The following is a 22307-nucleotide window of genomic DNA, read 5'->3' as shown; positions in this document are numbered from 1 at the left end:
GTGTTTTACTACATATGTCCTCCGGGGCGAAGCCCGGGTAACCAGCTAGTATTATATATATCTTGATATATAGGCTACGGTCAACGTGATACAAATGCTCTGGAGCGTTCTTCTTCTCCTTCTTTCTTCATTGAAAGAAAAGAGAAGAGGAATGCTTCGAAGCATTTGTAGTGTCACGTTGACCATATAGCCATAATATTATATTAATACATTATTTTATTTTTTAGGTCAAGGATTGCCATTTAAAGCTGGTACGTTTGATGGGGCTGTCAGTATTTCTGCGCTTGTGGTTGTGCTATGCAAGCAAAACTTTGCACAATCCTACAAGACGTTTATATCGTTTCTTATCAACGTTGTATGCATGTCTGTCAAGAAGCGCAAGAGCAGTGTTACAAATCTATCCAGAGAACGGTGAGAACAGGTTGTTGATATTATATATATCTTGATATATAGGCTACGGTCAACGTGATACAAATGCTCTGGAGCGTTCTTCTTCTCCTTCTTTCTTCATTGAAAGAAAAGAGAAGAGGAATGCTTCGAAACATTTGTAGTGTCACGTTGACCGTAGCCATAATATCATATTAATACATTATTTTATTTTTTAGGTCAAGGATTGCCATTTAAAGCTGGTACGTTTGATGGGGCTGTCAGTATTTCTGCGCTTGTGGTTGTGCTATGCAAGCAAAACTTTGCACAATCCTACAAGACGTTTATATCGTTTCTTATCAACGTTGTATGCATGTCTGTCAAGAAGCGCAAGAGCAGTGTTACAAATCTATCCAGAGAACGGTGAGAACAGGTTGTTGATATTATATATATCTTGATATATAGGCTACGGTCAACGTGATACAAATGCTCTGGAGCGTTCTTCTTCTCCTTCTTTCTTCATTGAAAGAAAAGAGAAGAGGAATGCTTCGAAGCATTTGTAGTGTCACGTTGACCATATAGCCATAATATTATATTAATACATTATTTTATTTTTTAGGTCAAGGATTGCCATTTAAAGCTGGTACGTTTGATGGGGCTGTCAGTATTTCTGCGCTTGTGGTTGTGCTATGCAAGCAAAACTTTGCACAATCCTACAAGACATTTATATCGTTTCTTATCAACGTTGTATGCATGTCTGTCAAGAAGCGCAAGAGCAGTGTTACAAATCTATCCAGAGAACGGTGAGAACAGGTTGTTGATATTATATATATCTTGATATATAGGCTACGGTCAACGTGATACAAATGCTCTGGAGCGTTCTTCTTCTCCTTCTTTCTTCATTGAAAGAAAAGAGAAGAGGAATGCTTCGAAGCATTTGTAGTGTCACGTTGACCATATAGCCATAATATCATATTAATACATTATTTTAATTTTTAGGTCAAGGAATGCCATTTAAAGCTGGTACGTTTGATGGGGCTGTCAGTATTTCTGCGCTTGTGGTTGTGCTATGCAAGCAAAACTTTGCACAATCCTACAAGACGTTTTATCGTTTCTTATCAACGTTGTATGCATGTCTGTCAAGAAGCGCAAGAGCAGTGTTACAATTCTATCCAGAGAAAGGTGAACAGGTTGTTGATATTATATATATCTTGATATATAGGCTACGGTCAACGTGATACAAATGCTCTGGAGCGTTCTTCTTCTCCTTCTTTTTTCATTGAAAGAAAAGAGAAGAGGAATGCTTCGAAGCATTTGTAGTGTCACGTTGACCGTAGCCATAATATCATATTAATACATTATTTTATTTTTTAGGTCAATATGTATAACCGTATCGTATATAATTATATTGTATAATTAGAACCGCTTGCCACCAGTGTCAAAAAAGTGAAAGTGACGTTTCTGATTATGACGTCATCATATAAGACGTCGGCGTTAGAAGTATATACGTATTCGTATCTTAAAAATAAATTTTCACATTTGGACTTTGCGTCGCAATATCTCCGCTCGTAGGGCACGCAGCGGAATATTATGAGAGAAACCCCCCCCCCCCTAATTGGACCTCAAGCTATCGATCAAGCCTACTTAGAACTTGATCCGTTCACTCATCGTTATCGAGATCTCAACATCTCGGGTACTCGCAACCCGTCGCGTCGCGTAAAAGAGTCACGGTCTTAATAATTTATTAAAGGATACATTTTTAAATTGGGGTCCGTTATATGGAAAAACATGCCAATTTTGTGCAGGAAATCTAGTATTTAGAAATGAATTAACGTTGACGAAAGAAATAGTTATCATTCATTTAATTTTGTTCTCGTCACAGGATAATAAATTAGTGAAAATACCACAGACATTTAATTTAACTGGCATATCAACAACTAAGATATCGATAGCGAAACAGCAGTATAAAGTAATGAATACTATATTTCATCAGGGTACATCTATTGAAGATGGTCATTATACAAGTATGTGTAGAGAAAAGACGTTTTGGATTGAATTTGATGATGGAAAAATTATAGAAAATAAACGATGGCCTACAGGTGCTAAAGGTCTTTATATATTATTTTTGGAAAAAGTTGGTAAGAAATAATTTATACAAGCAACATAATATACATGCATATTTTACATAAAAACAATGTCCGGCAATATGTATATATATATATTTACAACTTCAGACACATTTCTTTATAAGATGTAATTTTTTTCTGTTAAGATTAAGATGCGTAACACTACAAAAAGGCGTGATATCCGTACAAAATTACTTTTTTTCAAAAAAAAAGGTAAAAAAAGGCGCCAAGTACACGCATAGTAGTACATATGTATTATGTTGTTACCTCGAAAAAAACAAAGTGGTAGTATTATACCTCGAATAAACACCCTGTACATACTGTTTATACAATGCGTAATACTACAAAAAGGCGTGATATCCGTACAAAATTACCTTTTTTAAAAAAAGGTAAAAAAATGCGCCAAGTACACGCATAGTAGTATATATGTATTATGTTGTTACCTCGAAAAAAACAAAGTGGTAGTATTATACCTCGAAATAACACCCTGTACATACTGTTTATACAATGCGTAATATTACAAAAAGGCGTGATATCTGTACAAAATTACCTTTTTTAAAAAAAAAGGTAAAGAAAGGCGCCAAGTACACGCATAGTAGTGTATATGTTGTTACCTTGAAAAAAAAAACAGTGGTACTATTATACCTCAAAAAAATCTAAGTAACAAGTGGTAGACGTAATCTTTGTATTTCGAAAAATCTTGAAAAAACCTAAGCAGTAGTATCTTTACCTCGAAAAAACCGAAGTAACTAGTGGTAGACGTAATCTTTGTATGTATTTCGAAAAATCTCGAAAAAACCTAAGCAGTAGTATCTTTACCTCGAAAAAACCGAAGTAACAAGTGGTAGACGTAATCTTTGTATCTCGAAAAATCTCGAAAAAACTAAACAGTAGTATTTTTATTTCCAAATATGTTGTTACCTTGAAAAAAAAACAGTGGTAGACGTGGTAGTATTATACCTCAAAAAAATCTAAGTAACAAGTGGTAGACGTAATCTTTGTATCTTGAAAAATCTCGAAAAAACCTAAACAGTAGTATTTTTATTTCCAAAAAATTATTACTCAAGTGATACACATCACAAAATTACGTTACCTTATGAAAAATGAGTCGCGCTTCAAGTGATCTATTATTTTATTACAATTACAAAAAAGAAATGATATCTCTTTTTAAATTACAGCGCCAATTACAGAGAACATACACTGAGAAAAAAAATGTGTCAATCCCAAGAAATATTTAGTCCAATACGTTTAGCTAAACATTTTAGTTAGTTAACTAAACATTAGTTGAATTAATTAATTTTTGATTAAAAAAACGAAATATATTGTTGAAACAATTAATATTTATATAACTAACTAAAATGTTTAGTTGAACGTATCGAACTAAATATTTCTTGGAATTAACAATTTTTTTTCTCAGTGTATTTTTCGAGATACAAAGATTACCTCTACCACTTGTTACTTAGGTTTTTTTGAGGTACAATATTACCACTGCTTTTCTTCGATTAGAATAAAAGATTGAATCATGAAGAATTACACAGAGGTAACAGTACAAAATACAAATATTTTATTAAAATATTTAAATCCAACAAGGAAATACAAGGTATTTAAATACAAAGTTTATATATGTATTTTAAAAGATTTAATCGCATCGCAAAGAATTACAGAGGTAACAGTACAAAAAATAAAAATATTTTATTAAATAACATAAATTTTTCTTGTCAAAAAACTTGGCGCTGCTAGAGAGAGAAAGAGAGAGAGACCTTTTATCCTATACTTAATCATAAGCCGCATTATTCGAAAGAGAAAGAGACCTTTTACAAATGTAAATATTACTCATTCTATACTTATTCTATACTTTTATTCTATACACTTAATTCTAAAAAATCGCTTTAAAAATATAAAAAATTTAAAATATATAAAATTAAAAAATATAAAATATATAAAATTTATGTTATTTAATAAAATATTTTTATTTTTTGTACTGTTACCTCTGTAATTCTTTGCGATGCGATTAAATCTTTTAAAATACATATATAAACTTTGTATTTAAATACCTTGTATTTCCTTGTTGGATTTAAATATTTTAATAAAATATTTGTATTTTGTACTGTTACCTCTGTGTAATTCTTCATGATTCAATCTTTTATTCTAATCGAAGAAAAGCAGTGGTAATATTGTACCTCAAAAAAACCTAAGTAACAAGTGGTAGAGGTAATCTTTGTATCTCGAAAAATACACTGAGAAAAAAAATTGTTAATTCCAAGAAATATTTAGTTCGATACGTTCAACTAAACATTTTAGTTAGTTAAGTAAATATTAATTGTTTCAACAATATATTTCGTTTTTTTAATCAAGAATTAATTAATTCAACTAATGTTTAGTTAACTAACTAAAATGTTTAGCTAAACGTATCGGACTAAATATTTCTTGGGATTGACACATTTTTTTTCTCAGTGTATGTTCTCTGTAATTGGCGCTGTAATTTAAAAAGAGATATCATTTCTTTTTTGTAATTGTAATAAAATAATAGATCACTTGAAGCGCGACTCATTTTTCATAAGGTAACGTAATTTTGTGATGTGTATCACTTGAGTAATAATTTTTTGGAAATAAAAATACTACTGTTTAGGTTTTTTCGAGATTTTTCAAGATACAAAGATTACGTCTACCACTTGTTACTTAGATTTTTTTGAGGTATAATACTACCACGTCTACCACTGTTTTTTTTTCAAGGTAACAACATATTTGGAAATAAAAATACTACTGTTTAGTTTTTTCGAGATTTTTCGAGATACAAAGATTACGTCTACCACTTGTTACTTCGGTTTTTTCGAGGTAAAGATACTACTGCTTAGGTTTTTTCGAGATTTTTCGAAATACATACAAAGATTACGTCTACCACTAGTTACTTCGGTTTTTTCGAGGTAAAGATATTACTGCTTAGGTTTTTTCAAGATTTTTCGAAATACAAAGATTACGTCTACCACTTGTTACTTAGATTTTTTTGAGGTATAATAGTACCACTGTTTTTTTTTTTCGATGTAATATACCGCGTTCCGTCATTATCACCTGTGTTGATTCGGTTCATATAGCCTAGCCCCGCGTTCTGATACCTGTAGCCGCGTTCCGCATGTAATATACCGCGTCCAGCTTATGTGTAATATCGAATCTTGAATAAAGTGCATGTTACTATCCCATGGCAAATTGATTACTGTCTCTGGGCCTCTCATCGAACTCCCGATCCCGTAAATCAGTCCGCGTTTGATAAAGACAGGCCGTTACAAATTTCAGCGACTTTTTAGTACTTTTGCTGAAAAAATTACTTTCAGAGAAATTGCAGCAAAATTTCAGCAATTTTACTGAAATACCACTTTTTTCAGCAAAATTTCCGCGAAATTTTAGTAAAATTTTTCCACCAGGGAAAATATAGAAAAATCTTAGATTTTCAGTACTGACAATAAATATCGGAATGCAGCCTGTATAAAATTAAAAGTTGTACAAGTAGTATACATACATCCTGTTACATTGGCAACAGAACAATTTAATGTCTGGGAAAAAAGAATTAGATCTGCCGAGATATGACCAAATCTGATAAACCACATCTGGTCAGATCTGCAAATTGTCTTTATCTGGTCAGATCTGAACAGATATAACTAGATCTGATTAGATATAATTTGATCTGCCAAGATATAATTATTTACCAAATGTATCTAAATCTGCTTAGATATAATTAAAAAGCATGAAGGAATATATAAAACGCTATAAAATCATAAATATATCGATTCAATTCAAAAGTGTGCCACTTTATTATAAACTTGGACTCCGATACAACTGATATAAATTGTGCACAAATTGTTGACAAAACATAAGTGCTGCAATACATGTTTACATCATCCGCTGTTTCCTGCTTTGCAGGAGCAGCACATTTTAACAATTTCTCCATTAGTTGAGATGCTTCCTTCAATTTTTGTGAGAAATTCCGCTTTTCAAGCTAGATGTTTGCAAACATCTTGCAATTAAGTGTATCATTCAACAAGATACGATATGTCCAGCTTGTAATAATTTCTCTCCTTCCACGATATTTCGAGACGACAGAGTTGAGTCTGCATATCTGCAGATTTCTAACAATGTTAGAAACATGATTCATTTTCACTTTACACTGATTTATGCTTTCTTTATCTTTATATCGACAAAAATGCGTGAGCACACATATGTCTCACGTATAACGTGGTGGATTATGGCTGCCATATTGGCCAGCTGACGTCATCATGCCCGTTCCCAATACGATCCGCTGTCTAATAACTCTGTATTATTGTTTGCATTAATACCGTTCTTTTGTTTTTTAATATGTCATGATTATCATTTCTGAGATAATCCTTTTGTGGAAATTAGGTTCTGCATCTAAAATTTTTACATTCTCTCAATCAAACGAATGGTTTAGCTCTTTTATGTGTTCGGTGATGACAGAGTGTTTTGGATCTAATTTTGTTATTTTTATGCTTCTGAAGTCTCGTTTTTATTTTTCTCTTAGTTTGTCCCACGTAAGAGGCATCGCAATCTTTACAACAGATCTTATAAATAGCGTTATTGTTAGTAGTAATCGCATTTTTGTCTTTTTGTGTTTTATCTTGTTGAGTTTATTTAAACTGTAACCAACTGTATGTTTATTTCTATTAAACAAAGATGATGCCTTATTGTCTTATTAAAAATATTATTAATATACGAATAACAATGAAATTCTTATTCATGGAGTTCACAGATTCATCGCTGTTCCTATAAAGTGTTTCAAAGTGTGTATATTTAAGCTATACACGTAGCTATACAAGTTTGCTATTGAACAGTTTGTCCAGTCTAAAGTTTATTTCCTTAAAAATTAATTTAAGAGGATAACGTTGTTTAATAAAATTTTAATAATTAACTCAAGATTTTTTTTGTGAAACATAGGATGGGAAAGTAACACAGCCCTGTCTACTAGACTGTAAATAGTACCTATTTTATGTGGCAAGTAGTATGGTTAGAAAAATAAGATAAATAACGGCCAGAAAACGTATCTTTGTGGAACCAATCAATCTATAAAGCGTTATCCATGTGTATTTTTGTTTGCCTGTTTTTGGCCATGTAGTATTTAGGTATTATTATTTTAAGCATACGAGCTAGATTCAATTTATGTATTTATTTAAAATACCATTTTAAAAATAGAATCTAAAATTTTTATTTAAAAATTAATTAGTTTTTATATATTGATCAATATATATATATATATATATATATATATATTGATCAATATATATATATATATATATATATATATATATATATAATTTGTTAAATATGTTAAATAAAAAATATATGATATTATAAAATTTGGTTATATTTGTCTTCTATATGATTTTCTATCGGATTTATTAAACAAGGTTGATGTTTAATCGGCGATTAAATAGATATTTCAACAGTATCTTTATATTTGTAATAAATGTTTAATCCTTATTCTTATTACGACACACGTTTTTCTATTCTTATAATCAAGAGACACGGTTAGTCTCGCGCCAAGTAGGTACGCGCGGAGCGAGACCGACCGTGACTCTTTACGCGACGCGACAAGTTGCGAGGACCAGAGATTTTGAGTCTCAATAAATGACTGAACGGATCGAGTTCGGACTAATCTCAATCGATAGCTTGGGGTCGAATTATATTACAAAAGTGTTTTTATTTTTTCTCTACGTACTCTACGAGCGGAGATTTGTGATGCAAAGTCCGAAGTGTGTAAATTTTTATTAAGATACGTCATCGTCGTCAGAACGTCACTTTCACTTTTGCACTGCAGCGCTAGTTGCGCGTCTTTTTCACTTTTTCGACGTTAGTAGTGCTAGTATTGCTAGTTTCGTATTTTAAAAAACGTCGTCGTCGTCGGACAAAAATGGCATCTGTACCTTTCCTTTTTTTGACACGAGAGAACAGTGATACTCGTGCAGACTGTGCACTGCGTGCAGTGCCTTACTACGTTTACGCGAGCGTTAAGCCCCTTGCACAATGCCAGGCAGCAGGCAATAGGAACAGGTAATAACCAAAAAATCGTTAATTACAACCTAAAAAATTTGAATGCTATGATTGGTTGGCAACAGGCAATAGGCACAGAATTTCCAACGTGACGGAAACTCTGTGTCTATTGCCTGTGTCACTGTTTATTCTGCATTTATACATGATTTCTGATTTCTATTATCTGTTCCTATTGCCTGTTGCCTGGCATTGTGCAAGGGGCTTTACTTCTGTAGTGACTTACAATAATTCCTTCGCGTAAACGGGATTTTGTAGTAATTTACGATAATTTACTTCGCGTAAACGAATGAATTATCGTAAGTTACTACAAAAGTAACGCTCGCGTAAACATATAGTAATTGTCGCATACTACGTTTAAAATAAAATAAATAAATTACGTAAAATTAAATAAATAAATTTTTTTGTAAAAAACTTAGCGCTGTTTTTTTTATTCCTGTCACATTCTTTTTTATATTATGTTTATTGTTTTTTATTTAATCAAAAATTTTAGTACTAATGTTTAAATTTTAATGTTTATATTTTGAAGTCTAGCAGCGCCAAGTTTCTTTACAAGAAAAATTTATTTAGTTAGTTTTAATTAAATATTTTTATTTTGTACTGTTACCTTTTTAATTCTTTGTGATTAAAATGATTCTTTGTAATATTATAATTTTGTTAAAAAGAATTAAAAAGCTATTACCACTTGGGTTGGAAGACCCTTGAATGGGAACACAAAGATATGTACAACTTGGGTTTTATTTTTTAAAAGTAATTGCACAACAAATATTTTTCAAAACAATATATATATTTTTTTGCAATTGGCGCAATTTGAATATTTCAAATTTTTTTTTGAAATACATGTTACTTGAGTTTAGTTAGGTAACAATTTTGTGATATAATAATTTTTAAGGAGAAATTAAAGCTACTACCACTTAGGTTGGATTTTTGGATTTACAAAATACATTGCGTGTACTTGGCGCCTTTTTTTACTTTTTTTTGATTAATAATACACAAAAATTAAATTTTTAATAGTTACTTAATTATTTAATTATTAAGAAATATAGTTTAGTTTAGAAAAAATATTTTTGAAAAAATGCTTCAAATTACTTTCAATTTAAAACGACTAAAATTGACAGCTAGTTTCTTTTACATATTGACGTAATTATTCTATAATTGTTTGCAATTCGCTTCTTTTATATATGGTAGCTACAAATGCTGACCAAGCCTCGCAAAAGCGGGAATTCACGCACACGTGTTCACGCACATATCGCTACCGGCCCCGTATAGCTACTGGCAGGTGCATCCGAGATTACGCGTGTAAACGAGAGAAGGTATGTCGTGTCAGTCGTGTGCACGCACACGTACATCGCGCAGGAGCGAGAAAAGGCGACGCGTTGCAGGCGGCCTTAACGAGCCGCGTACACACACCGGTTTTAGTTTAGCAAGGTTATTTGCTAAATGGCTTTCCTGTCTCAATGAATAATTGCCACTGGATATGCCGAGAGCGCGACGGAACCATTTTTAATTCTTGTTAAAAAAGCTTTACTGCTAAATCATCCCGTGCGACTTTCAAAATCGCGTATTCTTTGTAAAGTCATAAATTCTCTGCCAGAATAATCTACTTATTTTTAACAAAAATTCTACAATAAGAAGACTTTGATTAAATATTTAAATGATTACAGAGTTGCGTAACATGAATTTGAATCCAAGAAGTGTCACAAGAAATATAAAAACAGTAATATACTTCATGCAATATTGCGTACTCACCCGGGAAAAAAGAATAAGATCTGACCAGATCAAATTGCAGCGTTGCCAAATAATTTCTTGAAAGTTGCCATTAAAAATATTCATCTATAAACCACATTTCAAGTCAATTTTTAACATAAATATTTTGTTTAAATATTTGGTGACTCTGTATTTTTATCGGCACTATCGAAAGTATAGAGTTTAGCAAATACGCGTAGCGCAGTTAATATTTAATATTTTAAGATATTTGATAAACAAATTGTTACATTGAAATGTGAAAAATAGAATTTTTTGATAACGTCACATATAAATATCAAATTTTCATAGTCATAATTCTTCTTATTTATATGTTCGGTAATGTGGTTTAATTTTTTTCTGGCGTAAAGATATGCATTTTAACTTTCTCGTACCAAAAAATCAGTTAATTCTTAAGACTTTGGTGTCATGAAAAGAATACCTTAAATTTGACAGACAACCTGATTTCTCCTTCTTTTTTTTACACATACTGACTTGGTTCATTCCAGCCATCAAACGGAGAATCAATCATGGATTTCACACAAGATAACCACGATGTGATTTAGGTATTGTTTTAGGCTTTACGCACGATGTGACTCCTTTTGACTTTTGTTTGACTCGCCACCCGCGACGTTAAGATGGACGTATAGTCTGCGTTGTTAACTAAATCTTAATTTTTAAATGCTTTTTTTATATTTGTTTATTGAGAGAGACTCTGTGGAGCTCGCAATGTCTCTTTATACACTTATGTATTGAGATATTAAACTAATCTTAATTTATAATATCTTTGTTTGCTCGTTTTTGGCCATGTAATATTTATTAATATTTTAAACGGTTCTTTTTTTTATATACACACGTTAAAAATATTTGTTCTCGTAACAAATTAAAGTGGATTTTTATTAGCATCGAATTATAATCTGTTAATCAAATTGGATAAATCATAATTATATAAAAAAACATACATACACATTTTTAAACCATTATATTTAATTATTTTAAATAAAATATGATTGAAGGTATAAAAATATACATCTTTCTCGCAGCAAAAATTTAAAGTTTGTTTTTATTGTCTTCTAACGTTTAAACAAGAAAGTATAATAAAACACAATATAAAAACACGAAAATTATTTTATTAATTAGGGTAACTGGGATAATATGCCACACTTAACAAAAATTTGATATTTTTTCTAGTTTTCTCTCTCTTTGAAATATCTTTGCATTCTGGTCTCCTTTTTCCTCTTTTATCTGTTATTTGTATATATATGAGATTTTAATAAAATATTTTATATATATAATATTTTTATTACATTTTTTTTTTTTTTTAATATATATTTTTTATTATATATATATATATATACATATATATATATATATATGTTGATTGTTTACTATTAAAAAGAAAGAAATATAAAAGTGTTGCAAAATGGCATATTACTCAACCATATGGGTAATATGCTACATAGTATAAGGTAAATTATATACACCACATACAAACATGTAGTAATTTAACTTCAAAAGGAGGGGGTGTAAAAATAACCGTTTTGTGCCCCAATGTGGAACCTGTGAAATATTTTTTTTTACCTTATTTAAGGTTGAAATAAGAAGGAAATAATGGTCATTTACCCAGGAAACCACGGGAAATATTTAAAAATTTGTAATAAATGTGTTTAAAACGTCTGTTAAAGTAACTGTGTTTGAGCTGTTTAATAAAAGGTGAAACGTTTTAAAACAAGCACTACATTTCCATTTAATGAATTTTGCATCATGAAATTGTATATAATATTTTTATTACATTTTAATATATATTTTTTAATATATATATATATATATATATATATATATTTTTTTTTTTTATACTTTCTGTATATACACATATATGCAGTCACATAACATTTATCTTATTTCTGTTCTGTTTCTTTACTAACTACGTCAACCATTTATAAAAAATATTCAGATATGAAAGATTACGAGATTTAATGTTCAGAATCTGATTCAGATAAACCATCGTAATCATCTTCAAAATAATTATTTAAATAATCTGCAGGTAAATGTATTGTTGGTTGATGTACAGCAAACCCAAAGTACCATAGAATTGTTGCGACGTGAGAGCAGCAACCGACAACTCGTTTTCCTACTTTGCAGCCACATGTGTGACTAATGGTTCATCTGAATCAGAATATATATGTAGGTCTGGAAGTATGTTCCGGGACTTTTATTTTTGATATCGGTATATTCCGGGACATTTGGCAGTTTCCAGGACTGTCCTGGAAAAAATTGATGTCCTACGGCATTTTTCGGGACAGTTTTTTGAATCTGATTACATATATATGCGTTATATTCCAGGACTGTACATTTCAAAAAACGTAAACAGTCCCGGAACATACCTCTGGACCTACATATATATATATATATATATATATATATATATATATATATATAATAGTATAGATAATAGTATAGATATATTTTTTTTATACTTTCTGTATATACACATATATGCAGTCACATAACATTTATCTTATTTCTGTTCTGTTTCTTTACTAATATATATATATATATATATATATATATATATATATATATAAAACCCGACTGTTTGTCTGTCTGTCCGCGAACTACTCATTCGTTAGTGGACCGAATTTTTATCAGGGGGGAAATAGGGGTAGAATTTCCCGGGGAGTGCCATGATGTGTATAGTTTTTTGTTACCAATTTTCTGGAGAAACCAATTTTTTAAATTTTTTAAATTTTTTTGGAAATAATCGACCGATTCTCAAAAAATTATATATGAAACAGGGGTAGAATTTTCCGATGAGTGCTATAAAATGTATAATTTTTTGTTACCGATTTTTTTGGAAACCGGTACGGAAATTTTTTCAATTTTTCGGGAATTAATTGACCAAATCTTAAAGAATTGTATATGAAGTAAGGGTAGAATTTTACGGAGAGCGCCATGATGTGTATAGTTTGTGTTACCGATCTTTTTGGAAACCGGTTTTTTTTAATGTTTCCTATTTTTCGGGAAATAATTGATTAAATCTCAAAGAATTGTATATGAAGTAGGGGTAAAATTTCCCGGGGAGTGCTATAAAGTGTACTATTTTTTGTTACCGATCTTTTTGGAAACCGCGTCCGAATGACCGAATCTCAAAAAATTGTACATAAAGTAAGGGTTGAATTTTCCGGGAAGTGCTATAAAGTATATAATTTTTTGTTACCGATTTTTTTGGAAACCGGTATCAAAAATTTGACGAATTTTTCAGGAAATAATTAATCGAATTTTAAAGAATTGTATATAAAACGGGGGTTAAAACTTCCCGGGGAGTGCTATAAACTGTATATTTTTTCGTTACCGATATTTTTGGGAATCGGTATCTTTTTGGAAATCGGTTTAATTAAAAGTAGTATTTTTCAATTTACAGCATTTTAGAGAGAAAAAGAGAAAGAGAGAGAGAGAGAGAGAGAGAGAGAGAGAGAGAGGGAAAGAGAGGGAGAGGGAGAGGGAGAGGGAGAAGGAGAGAGAGAGGGAGAGAGGGAGAAAGGGAAAAAGGGAGAGAGGGAGAGAGGGAAAGAGAGAGAGAGATTATTTGCGTGTTTTATTACATATGTTTTCCGGGGCGAAGCCCGGGTAACCAGCTAGTATATATATAAATAATAATAAGAGAAATAAAATCGTAACGATATACAATCAATTAGAATCAAAAGCCATGCGATCCAAGCTTAGGTCTTTGACAGCCTTATATTAGTTTCTGTATACATATATGTCTATATATATATACATATAATTTTTTAGAATTGTTAGAATTAAAAACCTTTCCCTTCCCGGAATTAAATCGACTCGATGTAATTATCTAAAAACTGTAAAGAAAATTATTGCGAAAAACATTACCTCAGCCAGGTTCCCCATCGGGGCAAAAAACGGCCATTTTTACACCTTCTCCTTTTGAAGTTAAATTACTACATGTTTGTATGTGGTGTATATAATTTACCTTATACTATGTAGCATATTACCCATATGGTTGAGTAATATGCCACTTTGCAACACTTTTATATTTCTTTCTTTTTAATAGTAAACAATCAACATATATATATAATAAAAAATATATATTAAAAATGTAATAAAAATATATTATATACAATTTTATGATGCAAAATTCATTAAATAAAAATGTAGTGCTTGTTTTAAAACGTTTCACTTTTTATTAAACAACTCAAACACAGTTACTTTAACAGACGTTCTAAACACATTTATTATAGATTTTAAAATATTTCCCGTGGTTTCCTGGGTAAATGACCATTATTTCCTTCTTATTTCAACCTTAAATAAGATGGAAAAAAATATTTCGCAAGTTCCCCATCGGGGCACAAAACGGCAACTTTTACACACCCCCGCCTTTACTTTATTCATAAATACAGTACAAATAATCTTTAAAATAAGTCAGTACAAATAGTTTTACATAAAACTTTTATAGTTTAACATAAAGAAATGAAATTTTAAAATTAAATTGTAATAGTAAAATTATTGTAATATTGGTGTAAATAAAAAAAAAACAAATTTTAAAAACTTTAAAACTTTAAATTTTACAAATTTTAAAATCCTATAAACCTTAAAATGATAAAACTTTGTAAATTTTATAACTTTGTGTCAGCTGCATTTTTTCAGCTATATTTTTTCTTTTTATAGTCTTCTTTGTATACATTTGAGGCATTCTTGTTTAAAACATATAAAAAAATGTTTTTATTACTTTCTTTGTATTTTAATAGTGTTGTGTACTACAAGCAGTCTAAATTATCCAGAATGCAATTTTGCAAAATATTAAAATATACGTAGTTTATTCGTAGCTCATGAAATAAATATTTAGGCTTATTTATTTTCAACATTTATACGAGTAAATTTATACTGTTTACGGGTATATTTGTTTATACTGTTTACAACCTCCTAATCTACTGGCATTACGTTATAAGAAACTGTAAACAGTATTGGTATTTTACCCCTACCTATGTAGTTGCATATTCTTCCAAGACGCAATTTTATATTTTAATGAGCCTATACAATACGGCTGTCAGTAAAATAAATTAGCGACGTACTGAATACTTTTATCCTAACCAATACTAATAGAACGACTAATCAAGTTAAAAATAGTGTAACGCTTGAAGAACAACTTATATAAAGCATTAAAAAAGTTCTAAAAAGCACGTTGTTAAAAGTATTTATCCTTTTTACCTTATAAAAATTATAATACTAGAAGTGATCGAAACTTATACAAAACGTCAGCTATAGAACTATGAACAATTTCATGGTATTTACAAAAATGCTTTTAACCGTGGCGTGTTTGCTACACTGACATTTGCTATTTCCTCTAGTTACCCTATATTACAATAATAATGTAGGATATGAAAAACAACACAATAATAAACATCAACGTCTGCAGTCTACTAAAAAAAAACGACAATAGCTTGTTAGAGCGACGAAGTATCGGACGTATTCATTGCAAATAAGTATGTCCAATTTTTATTAAAGTATTTGCAGCACCGCGAATTTCGTGAGACAGATAAAAAGGTAAAATTCGGAAGAATTTCTGAGCAAGAATAAGAGTGAGATGAAAAGAGGCAAAAACGGCGAGGCGGAAAGGGAAAATTAGAGTAAAACGAATTGCGCGGAAGAAGCAGCGGGATTACGGGAGAACGTGTGCAAGAGAGCGGCAGAGGGGAAGGGAACCAGGAGGGTGAGTAACGTGGTGAGGAGCCTCCGGCTCCGTACGTTCTCTGTCTCTCTAATTGGATCGCATTCCATGCGGTAGCAAGTAATGGGCCAATTACAGTAGCTGATGGCACAGACCAACCTATATGGCTACCGAGATATCATTACTTCAGGTGGGATTAGAGAAACTCATACTGTTTCCACTGTGACAAATAAAAACTTTGCATCCTTGGCTCTCCTCGCCATGCACATACACTCTTCCTTCAATCGTCTTCCACGATTGTCGCTCGGTCTATTTTTATTAGATACTCCAATTCTACCAGGCTTACGCGAAAGACAAAGAGGTTGAGAAAACGCAATGATATACGAGCACGCAAGATGATTGCGAACGTTCGCAATTAATAACATTTCTATTAATTTAAGATTGATGTTTATAGCGACTTGAACGTCGAGCTGCTATTATTAAAAAGATTTTTATTGCTCTTAATTTTTATGAGTAGTTATAAATAGAGATAAGATCAAATTTTCAATATATATTCAAAAATCCGAGTCAAACCAATAATCAAGTTTCATTTCCAAGGATTTAAGTAATATTCATAAAAAATAATATTTCATATATTGTACTTGCCAATTGATCCCGACTAGTTTCAACTTTTAGATTGAATATCTGCAGGATTTGAAATGTACTTATAAGTAGTTTCTATCGTAAAGAATCGAATATTTTACAAGTAGTATTCAAACTCTAAGAAGTTGTTAGTGTAAAGAATGTATAAAAATATCTAAAAATTCTTTAAATAATTTTAATTTTATTATTTTAATTATATTTTTATTACATATATAATTTCACCGATTAATATAATATTTGTAATTATCAAAAAATAATATATTAAAATAATTGTCGCTTTATGTAATCGTTTTGATTTAAAGAAACGTGAAATAACTAATGACGTACCTACTCGTAAAAGATTTGTTTCAGATACGAGTCCGCTTAAAAGTAATACTTTTGTTTTTCGAAGTATTCATAAAAAGTTTGAACTCGTTTCGTCCAAGGGCTCGATTTTTGAATTCATTTGCAAGAGAAACGTATGCAAAAATTTTGTTCTTACAGAAACCTTGTTAGTTGATTTGTTAAGTTAAAAGCTGTGCGATAGCTAATCGACTTGCAAATTTTCTGTAGGAACAACATTTGCGCATACGTTTCTCTTGCGAATGAATTCAAGATTCAAGAATCGAGCCCCAGGTTCGAGTTTATTTGAAAGTACTGTTTTTATTTTTTTAAATAATCATATAGAGCTCGAAAATATACCAATGGATTTGAAACTATACTTATAACTTATGAAATATATAATCCCGTTGCTTGAATTAAATATCTTCTTGCATAACGCTATCAAAAGTATAAGCAAAATACATTCGCTAAACACATATAAGTTTATAATATGTTGTATTCAGCTTTCTTATATATTTTTTATTTTATTAGATTATTAATAATTTATTTGTCTGTTTTTTCTGTAATAATTAAATTTTTTAATTATACAGATACAGGCATACAAAAAAATTGTTATGTTTGAACTGGAGATTAGACCATAGTATTCTTATCTATTTTGACGTTCTGAAACTGAATCTGATGTCCAAATTGTTCCATCACGTCACAATTTTTTTTTTTTTTTTTTGACGGAAAATAGATCGTTACAGCAGCTGTATTTTTAAAGCCATTATGGCCTTGTTTTTAATATGCAAACTGGTAGTTAAAAAGTGGTAGTTTAAAAATGACTGTATCACATACTTCAATTCACAGGATGGTATAAAAGATGTCAGGATTCATATTAACATGTACAACTATTTGTAGACATGAAAATATACAGGGTGACCCATTTTAAATGCCCACCTCAAATATCTCTTGAACATGTAAATATACAGGGTGACCCATTTTAAATGCCCACCTCAAATATCAAGAGACACGGTAGTGTCTCGCGCCAAGTACACGCGGAGCGAGACCGACCGTGACTCTTTTACGCGACGCGACGGGTTGCGAGTACCCGAGATGTTGAGATCTCGATAACGAGTGAACGGATCAAGTTCTAAGTAGGCTTGATCGATAGCTTGGGGTCCAATTAGGGGGGGGGGTTTCTCTCATAATATTCCGCTACGTGAACTACGAGCGGAGATATTGCGACGCAAAGTCCAAATGCGAAAATTTATTTTTAAGATACGTCGTCTCCGTCAACCGCTTTTCTTTATAACATACATGTAACAAACAGAGAACGTCACTTTCACTTTTTCGACACTGGCGGCTAGCGGCGTTAGTGTCGCAGTGCAGTGCAGTGCAGACAGTGCGTTCGTTTAGAGCGCTATCCTGTCAGTCAGTTCATCATCTGATCAGTTAACCTATCTCGATCGATCGAGAGACACGGTAGTACGCGCGGAGCGAGACCGATCGTGTGACTCTTTATTACGCGTCGCGAGGTAAGGTGCGACAACGCGCGCATACGCGCGTACGCGAAACGGCAGTAACACCGTAATTGTGCCGGCGATATACTGAATTGAATTGCTTCGTGCTTATCTAAAGATTTCGTATTCCTACATTGGGTGCGTTCAGCCGATACTTCGCTAGCCTAGCAATCGTGAGTAGTCGCTCGTTTTCGCTCGTTTCCTCTCCTTTGACCCAATGGATTAAAAGGAGAGGAAACGAGCGACTGCTCACGATTGCTAGGCTAGCGGAGTATCGGCTGAACGCACCCATCTACTATCGCTGCCGGAAAAGAAGGTTCTCTACGCTTGGCAGAAAGTGACGACTGACACGTTCGATCCCGACTTCGTTGATCGCAGAAGAGCTCAACTCGAGGTACGTTTCCGATTTGCAATTAAAAAATTTTGTGCGATGAATGATATATAGGCTACGGTCAACGTGATACAAATGCTTTGGAGCGTTCTTCTTCTCCTTCTTTCTTCATTGAAAGAAAAGAGAAGAGGAATGCTTCAAAGCATTTGTAGTGTCACGTTGACCGTAGCCATAATATCATATTAATACATTATTTTATTTTTTAGGTCAAGGATTGCCATCTAAAGCTGGTACGTTTGATGGGGCTGTCAGTATTTCTGCGCTTGTGGTTGTGCTATGCAAGCAAAACTTTGCACAATCCTACAAGACGTTTATATCGTTTCTTATCAACGTTGTATGCATGTCTGTCAAGAAGCGCAAGAGCAGTGTTACAATTCTATCCAGAGAACGGTGAACAGGTTGTTGATATTATATATATCTTGATATATAGGCTACGGTCAACGTGATACAAATGCTCTGGAGCGTTCTTCTTCTCCTTCTTTCTTCATTGAAAGAAAAGAGAAGAGGAATGCTTCGAAGCATTTGTAGTGTCACGTTGACCGTAGCCATAATATCATATTAATACATTATTTTATTTTTTAGGTCAAGGATTGCCATTTAAAGCTGGTACGTTTGATGGGGCTGTCAGTATGTCTGCGCTTGTGGTTGTGCTATGCAAGCAAAACTTTGCACAATCCTACAAGACGTTTATATCGTTTCTTATCAACGTTGTATGCATGTCTGTCAAGAAGCGCAAGAGCAGTGTTACAATTCTATCCAGAGAACGGTGAGAACAGGTTGTTGATATTATATATATCTTGATATATAGGCTACGGTCAACGTGATACAAATGCTCTGGAGCGTTCTTCTTCTCCTTCTTTCTTCATTGAAAGAAAAGAGAAGAGGAATGCTTCGAAACATTTGTAGTGTCACGTTGACCGTAGCCATAATATCATATTAATACATTATTTTATTTTTTAGGTCAAGGATTGCCATTTAAAGCTGGTACGTTTGATGGGGCTGTCAGTATTTCTGCGCTTGTGGTTGTGCTATGCAAGCAAAACTTTGCACAATCCTACAAGACGTTTATATCGTTTCTTATCAACGTTGTATGCATGTCTGTCAAGAAGCGCAAGAGCAGTGTTACAAATCTATCCAGAGAACGGTGAGAACAGGTTGTTGATATTATATATATCTTGATATATAGGCTACGGTCAACGTGATACAAATGCTCTGGAGCGTTCTTCTTCTCCTTCTTTCTTCATTGAAAGAAAAGAGAAGAGGAATGCTTCGAAGCATTTGTAGTGTCACGTTGACCGTAGCCATAATATCATATTAATACATTATTTTATTTTTTAGGTCAAGGATTGCCATTTAAAGCTGGTACGTTTGATGGGGCTGTCAGTATTTCTGCGCTTGTGGTTGTGCTATGCAAGCAAAACTTTGCACAATCCTACAAGACGTTTATATCGTTTCTTATCAACGTTGTATGCATGTCTGTCAAGAAGCGCAAGAGCAGTGTTACAATTCTATCCAGAGAACGGTGAGAACAGGTTGTTGATATTATATATATCTTGATATATAGGCTACGGTCAACGTGATACAAATGCTCTGGAGCGTTCTTCTTCTCCTTCTTTCTTCATTGAAAGAAAAGAGAAGAGGAATGCTTCGAAGCATTTGTAGTGTCACGTTGACCGTAGCCATAATATCATATTAATACATTATTTTATTTTTTAGGTCAAGGATTGCCATTTAAAGCTGGTACGTTTGATGGGGCTGTCAGTATTTCTGCGCTTGTGGTTGTGCTATGCAAGCAAAACTTTGCACAATCCTACAAGACGTTTATATCGTTTCTTATCAACGTTGTATGCATGTCTGTCAAGAAGCGCAAGAGCAGTGTTACAATTCTATCCAGAGAACGGTGAGAACAGGTTGTTGATATTATATATATCTTGATATATAGGCTACGGTCAACGTGATACAAATGCTCTGGAGCGTTCTTCTTCTCCTTCTTTCTTCATTGAAAGAAAAGAGAAGAGGAATGCTTCGAAGCATTTGTAGTGTCACGTTGACCATAGCCATAATATCATATTAATACATTATTTTATTTTTTAGGTCAAGGATTGCCATTTAAAGCTGGTACGTTTGATGGGGCTGTCAGTATTTCTGCGCTTGTGGTTGTGCTATGCAAGCAAAACTTTGCACAATCCTACAAGACGTTTATATCGTTTCTTATCAACGTTGTATGCATGTCTGTCAAGAAGCGCAAGAGCAGTGTTACAATTCTATCCAGAGAACGGTGAGAACAGGTTGTTGATATTATATATATCTTGATATATAGGCTACGGTCAACGTGATACAAATGCTCTGGAGCGTTCTTCTTCTCCTTCTTTCTTCATTGAAAGAAAAGAGAAGAGGAATGCTTCGAAGCATTTGTAGTGTCACGTTGACCGTAGCCATAATATCATATTAATACATTATTTTATTTTTTAGGTCAAGGATTGCCATTTAAAGCTGGTACGTTTGATGGGGCTGTCAGTATTTCTGCGCTTGTGGTTGTGCTATGCAAGCAAAACTTTGCACAATCCTACAAGACGTTTATATCGTTTCTTATCAACGTTGTATGCATGTCTGTCAAGAAGCGCAAGAGCAGTGTTACAATTCTATCCAGAGAACGGTGAGAACAGGTTGTTGATATTATATATATCTTGATATATAGGCTACGGTCAACGTGATACAAATGCTCTGGAGCGTTCTTCTTCTCCTTCTTTCTTCATTGAAAGAAAAGAGAAGAGGAATGCTTCGAAGCATTTGTAGTGTCACGTTGATCGTAGCCATAATATCATATTGATACATTATTTTATTTTTAGACGTAGCTGTTGATCCGTACAAAATTACCTTTTTAAAAAAAAGGTAAAAAAGAGCGCCAAGTACACGCATAATAGTGTATATGTATTATGTTGTTACCCTGTTATGTTGTTACCTCGAAAAAAACAAAGTGGTAGTATTATACCTCCAAATAGCTTTATCCTGTACATACTGTTTATACAATGCGTAATATACTACAAAAAGGGGTGATATCCGCACAAAATTACCTTTTTTAAAAAGAGGTAAAAAAAAAGGCGCCAAGTACACGTATAGTAGTGTATATGTTGTTACCTAAAAAAAAAAGAAAGTGGTAGTATTATACCTCGAAAAAACCTAAGTAACAAGTTTTAGATCTTTATATCTCGAAAAATCTCGAAAAAATCTAAGCAGTAGTATCTTTATTTCCGAAAAATTATAACCCAAGTAATACACGTCACAAAATTATGTCACCTTATCAAAAAGAAGAGTCGCGCTTCAAGTGATCTATTACAATTACAAAAAAGAAATGATATCTCTTTAAATTAGAGCGCCAATTACAGAAAGAACATGTATATTGCCTCAAAAAATAATTGTTGCACTACTTTGAAAAATCTTTACATTGTGTCCATTAGAAAAGAATGTATAATAACAAT

At 32.3% G+C, this 22307-nt stretch overlaps 3 protein-coding genes across 9 annotated transcripts in view; 2 read left to right on the top strand and 1 right to left on the bottom strand.

Moving 5' to 3' along the window:
- Window positions 1–22307, bottom strand: part of LOC143901569 (uncharacterized) — a 229034-nt gene that overhangs the window by 38949 nt on the left and 167778 nt on the right. The gene's annotated exons all lie outside the window — the stretch shown is intronic.
- On the top strand, window positions 232–1147 carry LOC143901572 (uncharacterized). The gene is made up of 3 exons (XM_077414004.1): window positions 232–411; window positions 606–789; window positions 986–1147. Exons 1-3 carry the CDS (start codon window positions 261–263, stop codon window positions 1002–1004), a joined length of 354 nt encoding a protein of 117 aa, XP_077270130.1. The 5' UTR covers window positions 232–260; the 3' UTR covers window positions 1005–1147.
- Window positions 19042–21554, top strand: LOC143901570 (uncharacterized). Of its 7 annotated transcripts, none has more exons than XR_013258122.1 (7): window positions 19042–19218; window positions 19411–19594; window positions 19789–19972; window positions 20167–20350; window positions 20545–20738; window positions 20923–21116; window positions 21301–21554. XR_013258122.1 is itself a non-coding variant. In XM_077414001.1 (4 exons), exons 1-4 carry the CDS (start codon window positions 20237–20239, stop codon window positions 21317–21319), a joined length of 501 nt encoding a protein of 166 aa, XP_077270127.1. In that variant the 5' UTR covers window positions 20181–20236; the 3' UTR covers window positions 21320–21552. The 7 variants fall into 7 exon arrangements, 3 of the variants coding, with proteins under 3 accessions (XP_077270127.1, XP_077270129.1, XP_077270128.1); XR_013258123.1 differs by having other exon boundaries at window positions 20167–20360; window positions 20545–20728; XR_013258124.1 differs by having other exon boundaries at window positions 20167–20360; window positions 20923–21106.

This window comes from Temnothorax americanus, unplaced genomic scaffold, assembly GCF_048541705.1.
Source record: "Temnothorax americanus isolate GAGA-0224 unplaced genomic scaffold, ASM4854170v1 Scaffold35, whole genome shotgun sequence".
In the NCBI taxonomy this organism is placed as follows: domain Eukaryota; kingdom Metazoa; phylum Arthropoda; class Insecta; order Hymenoptera; family Formicidae; genus Temnothorax; species Temnothorax americanus.
This window is presented reverse-complemented; position numbering and strand designations above follow the sequence as displayed.

What these genes read in the sequence shown, in the direction of transcription:
- LOC143901572 (XM_077414004.1), top strand. Translation starts at nt 261, where the DNA reads ATGGGGCTGTCAGTATTTCTGCGCTTGTGGTTGTGCTATGCAAGCAAA. An exon ending in ACAAATCTATCCAGAGAACG is followed by an intron (nt 412 to 605) that starts GTGAGAACAGGT and finishes TTTATTTTTTAG; the next exon opens with GTCAAGGATTGCCATTTAAA.
- LOC143901570 (XM_077414001.1), top strand. Translation starts at nt 20,237, where the DNA reads ATGCAAGCAAAACTTTGCACAATCCTACAAGACGTTTATATCGTTTCT. An exon ending in ACAATTCTATCCAGAGAACG is followed by an intron (nt 20,351 to 20,544) that starts GTGAGAACAGGT and finishes TTTATTTTTTAG; the next exon opens with GTCAAGGATTGCCATTTAAA. An exon ending in ACAATTCTATCCAGAGAACG is followed by an intron (nt 20,729 to 20,922) that starts GTGAGAACAGGT and finishes TTTATTTTTTAG; the next exon opens with GTCAAGGATTGCCATTTAAA.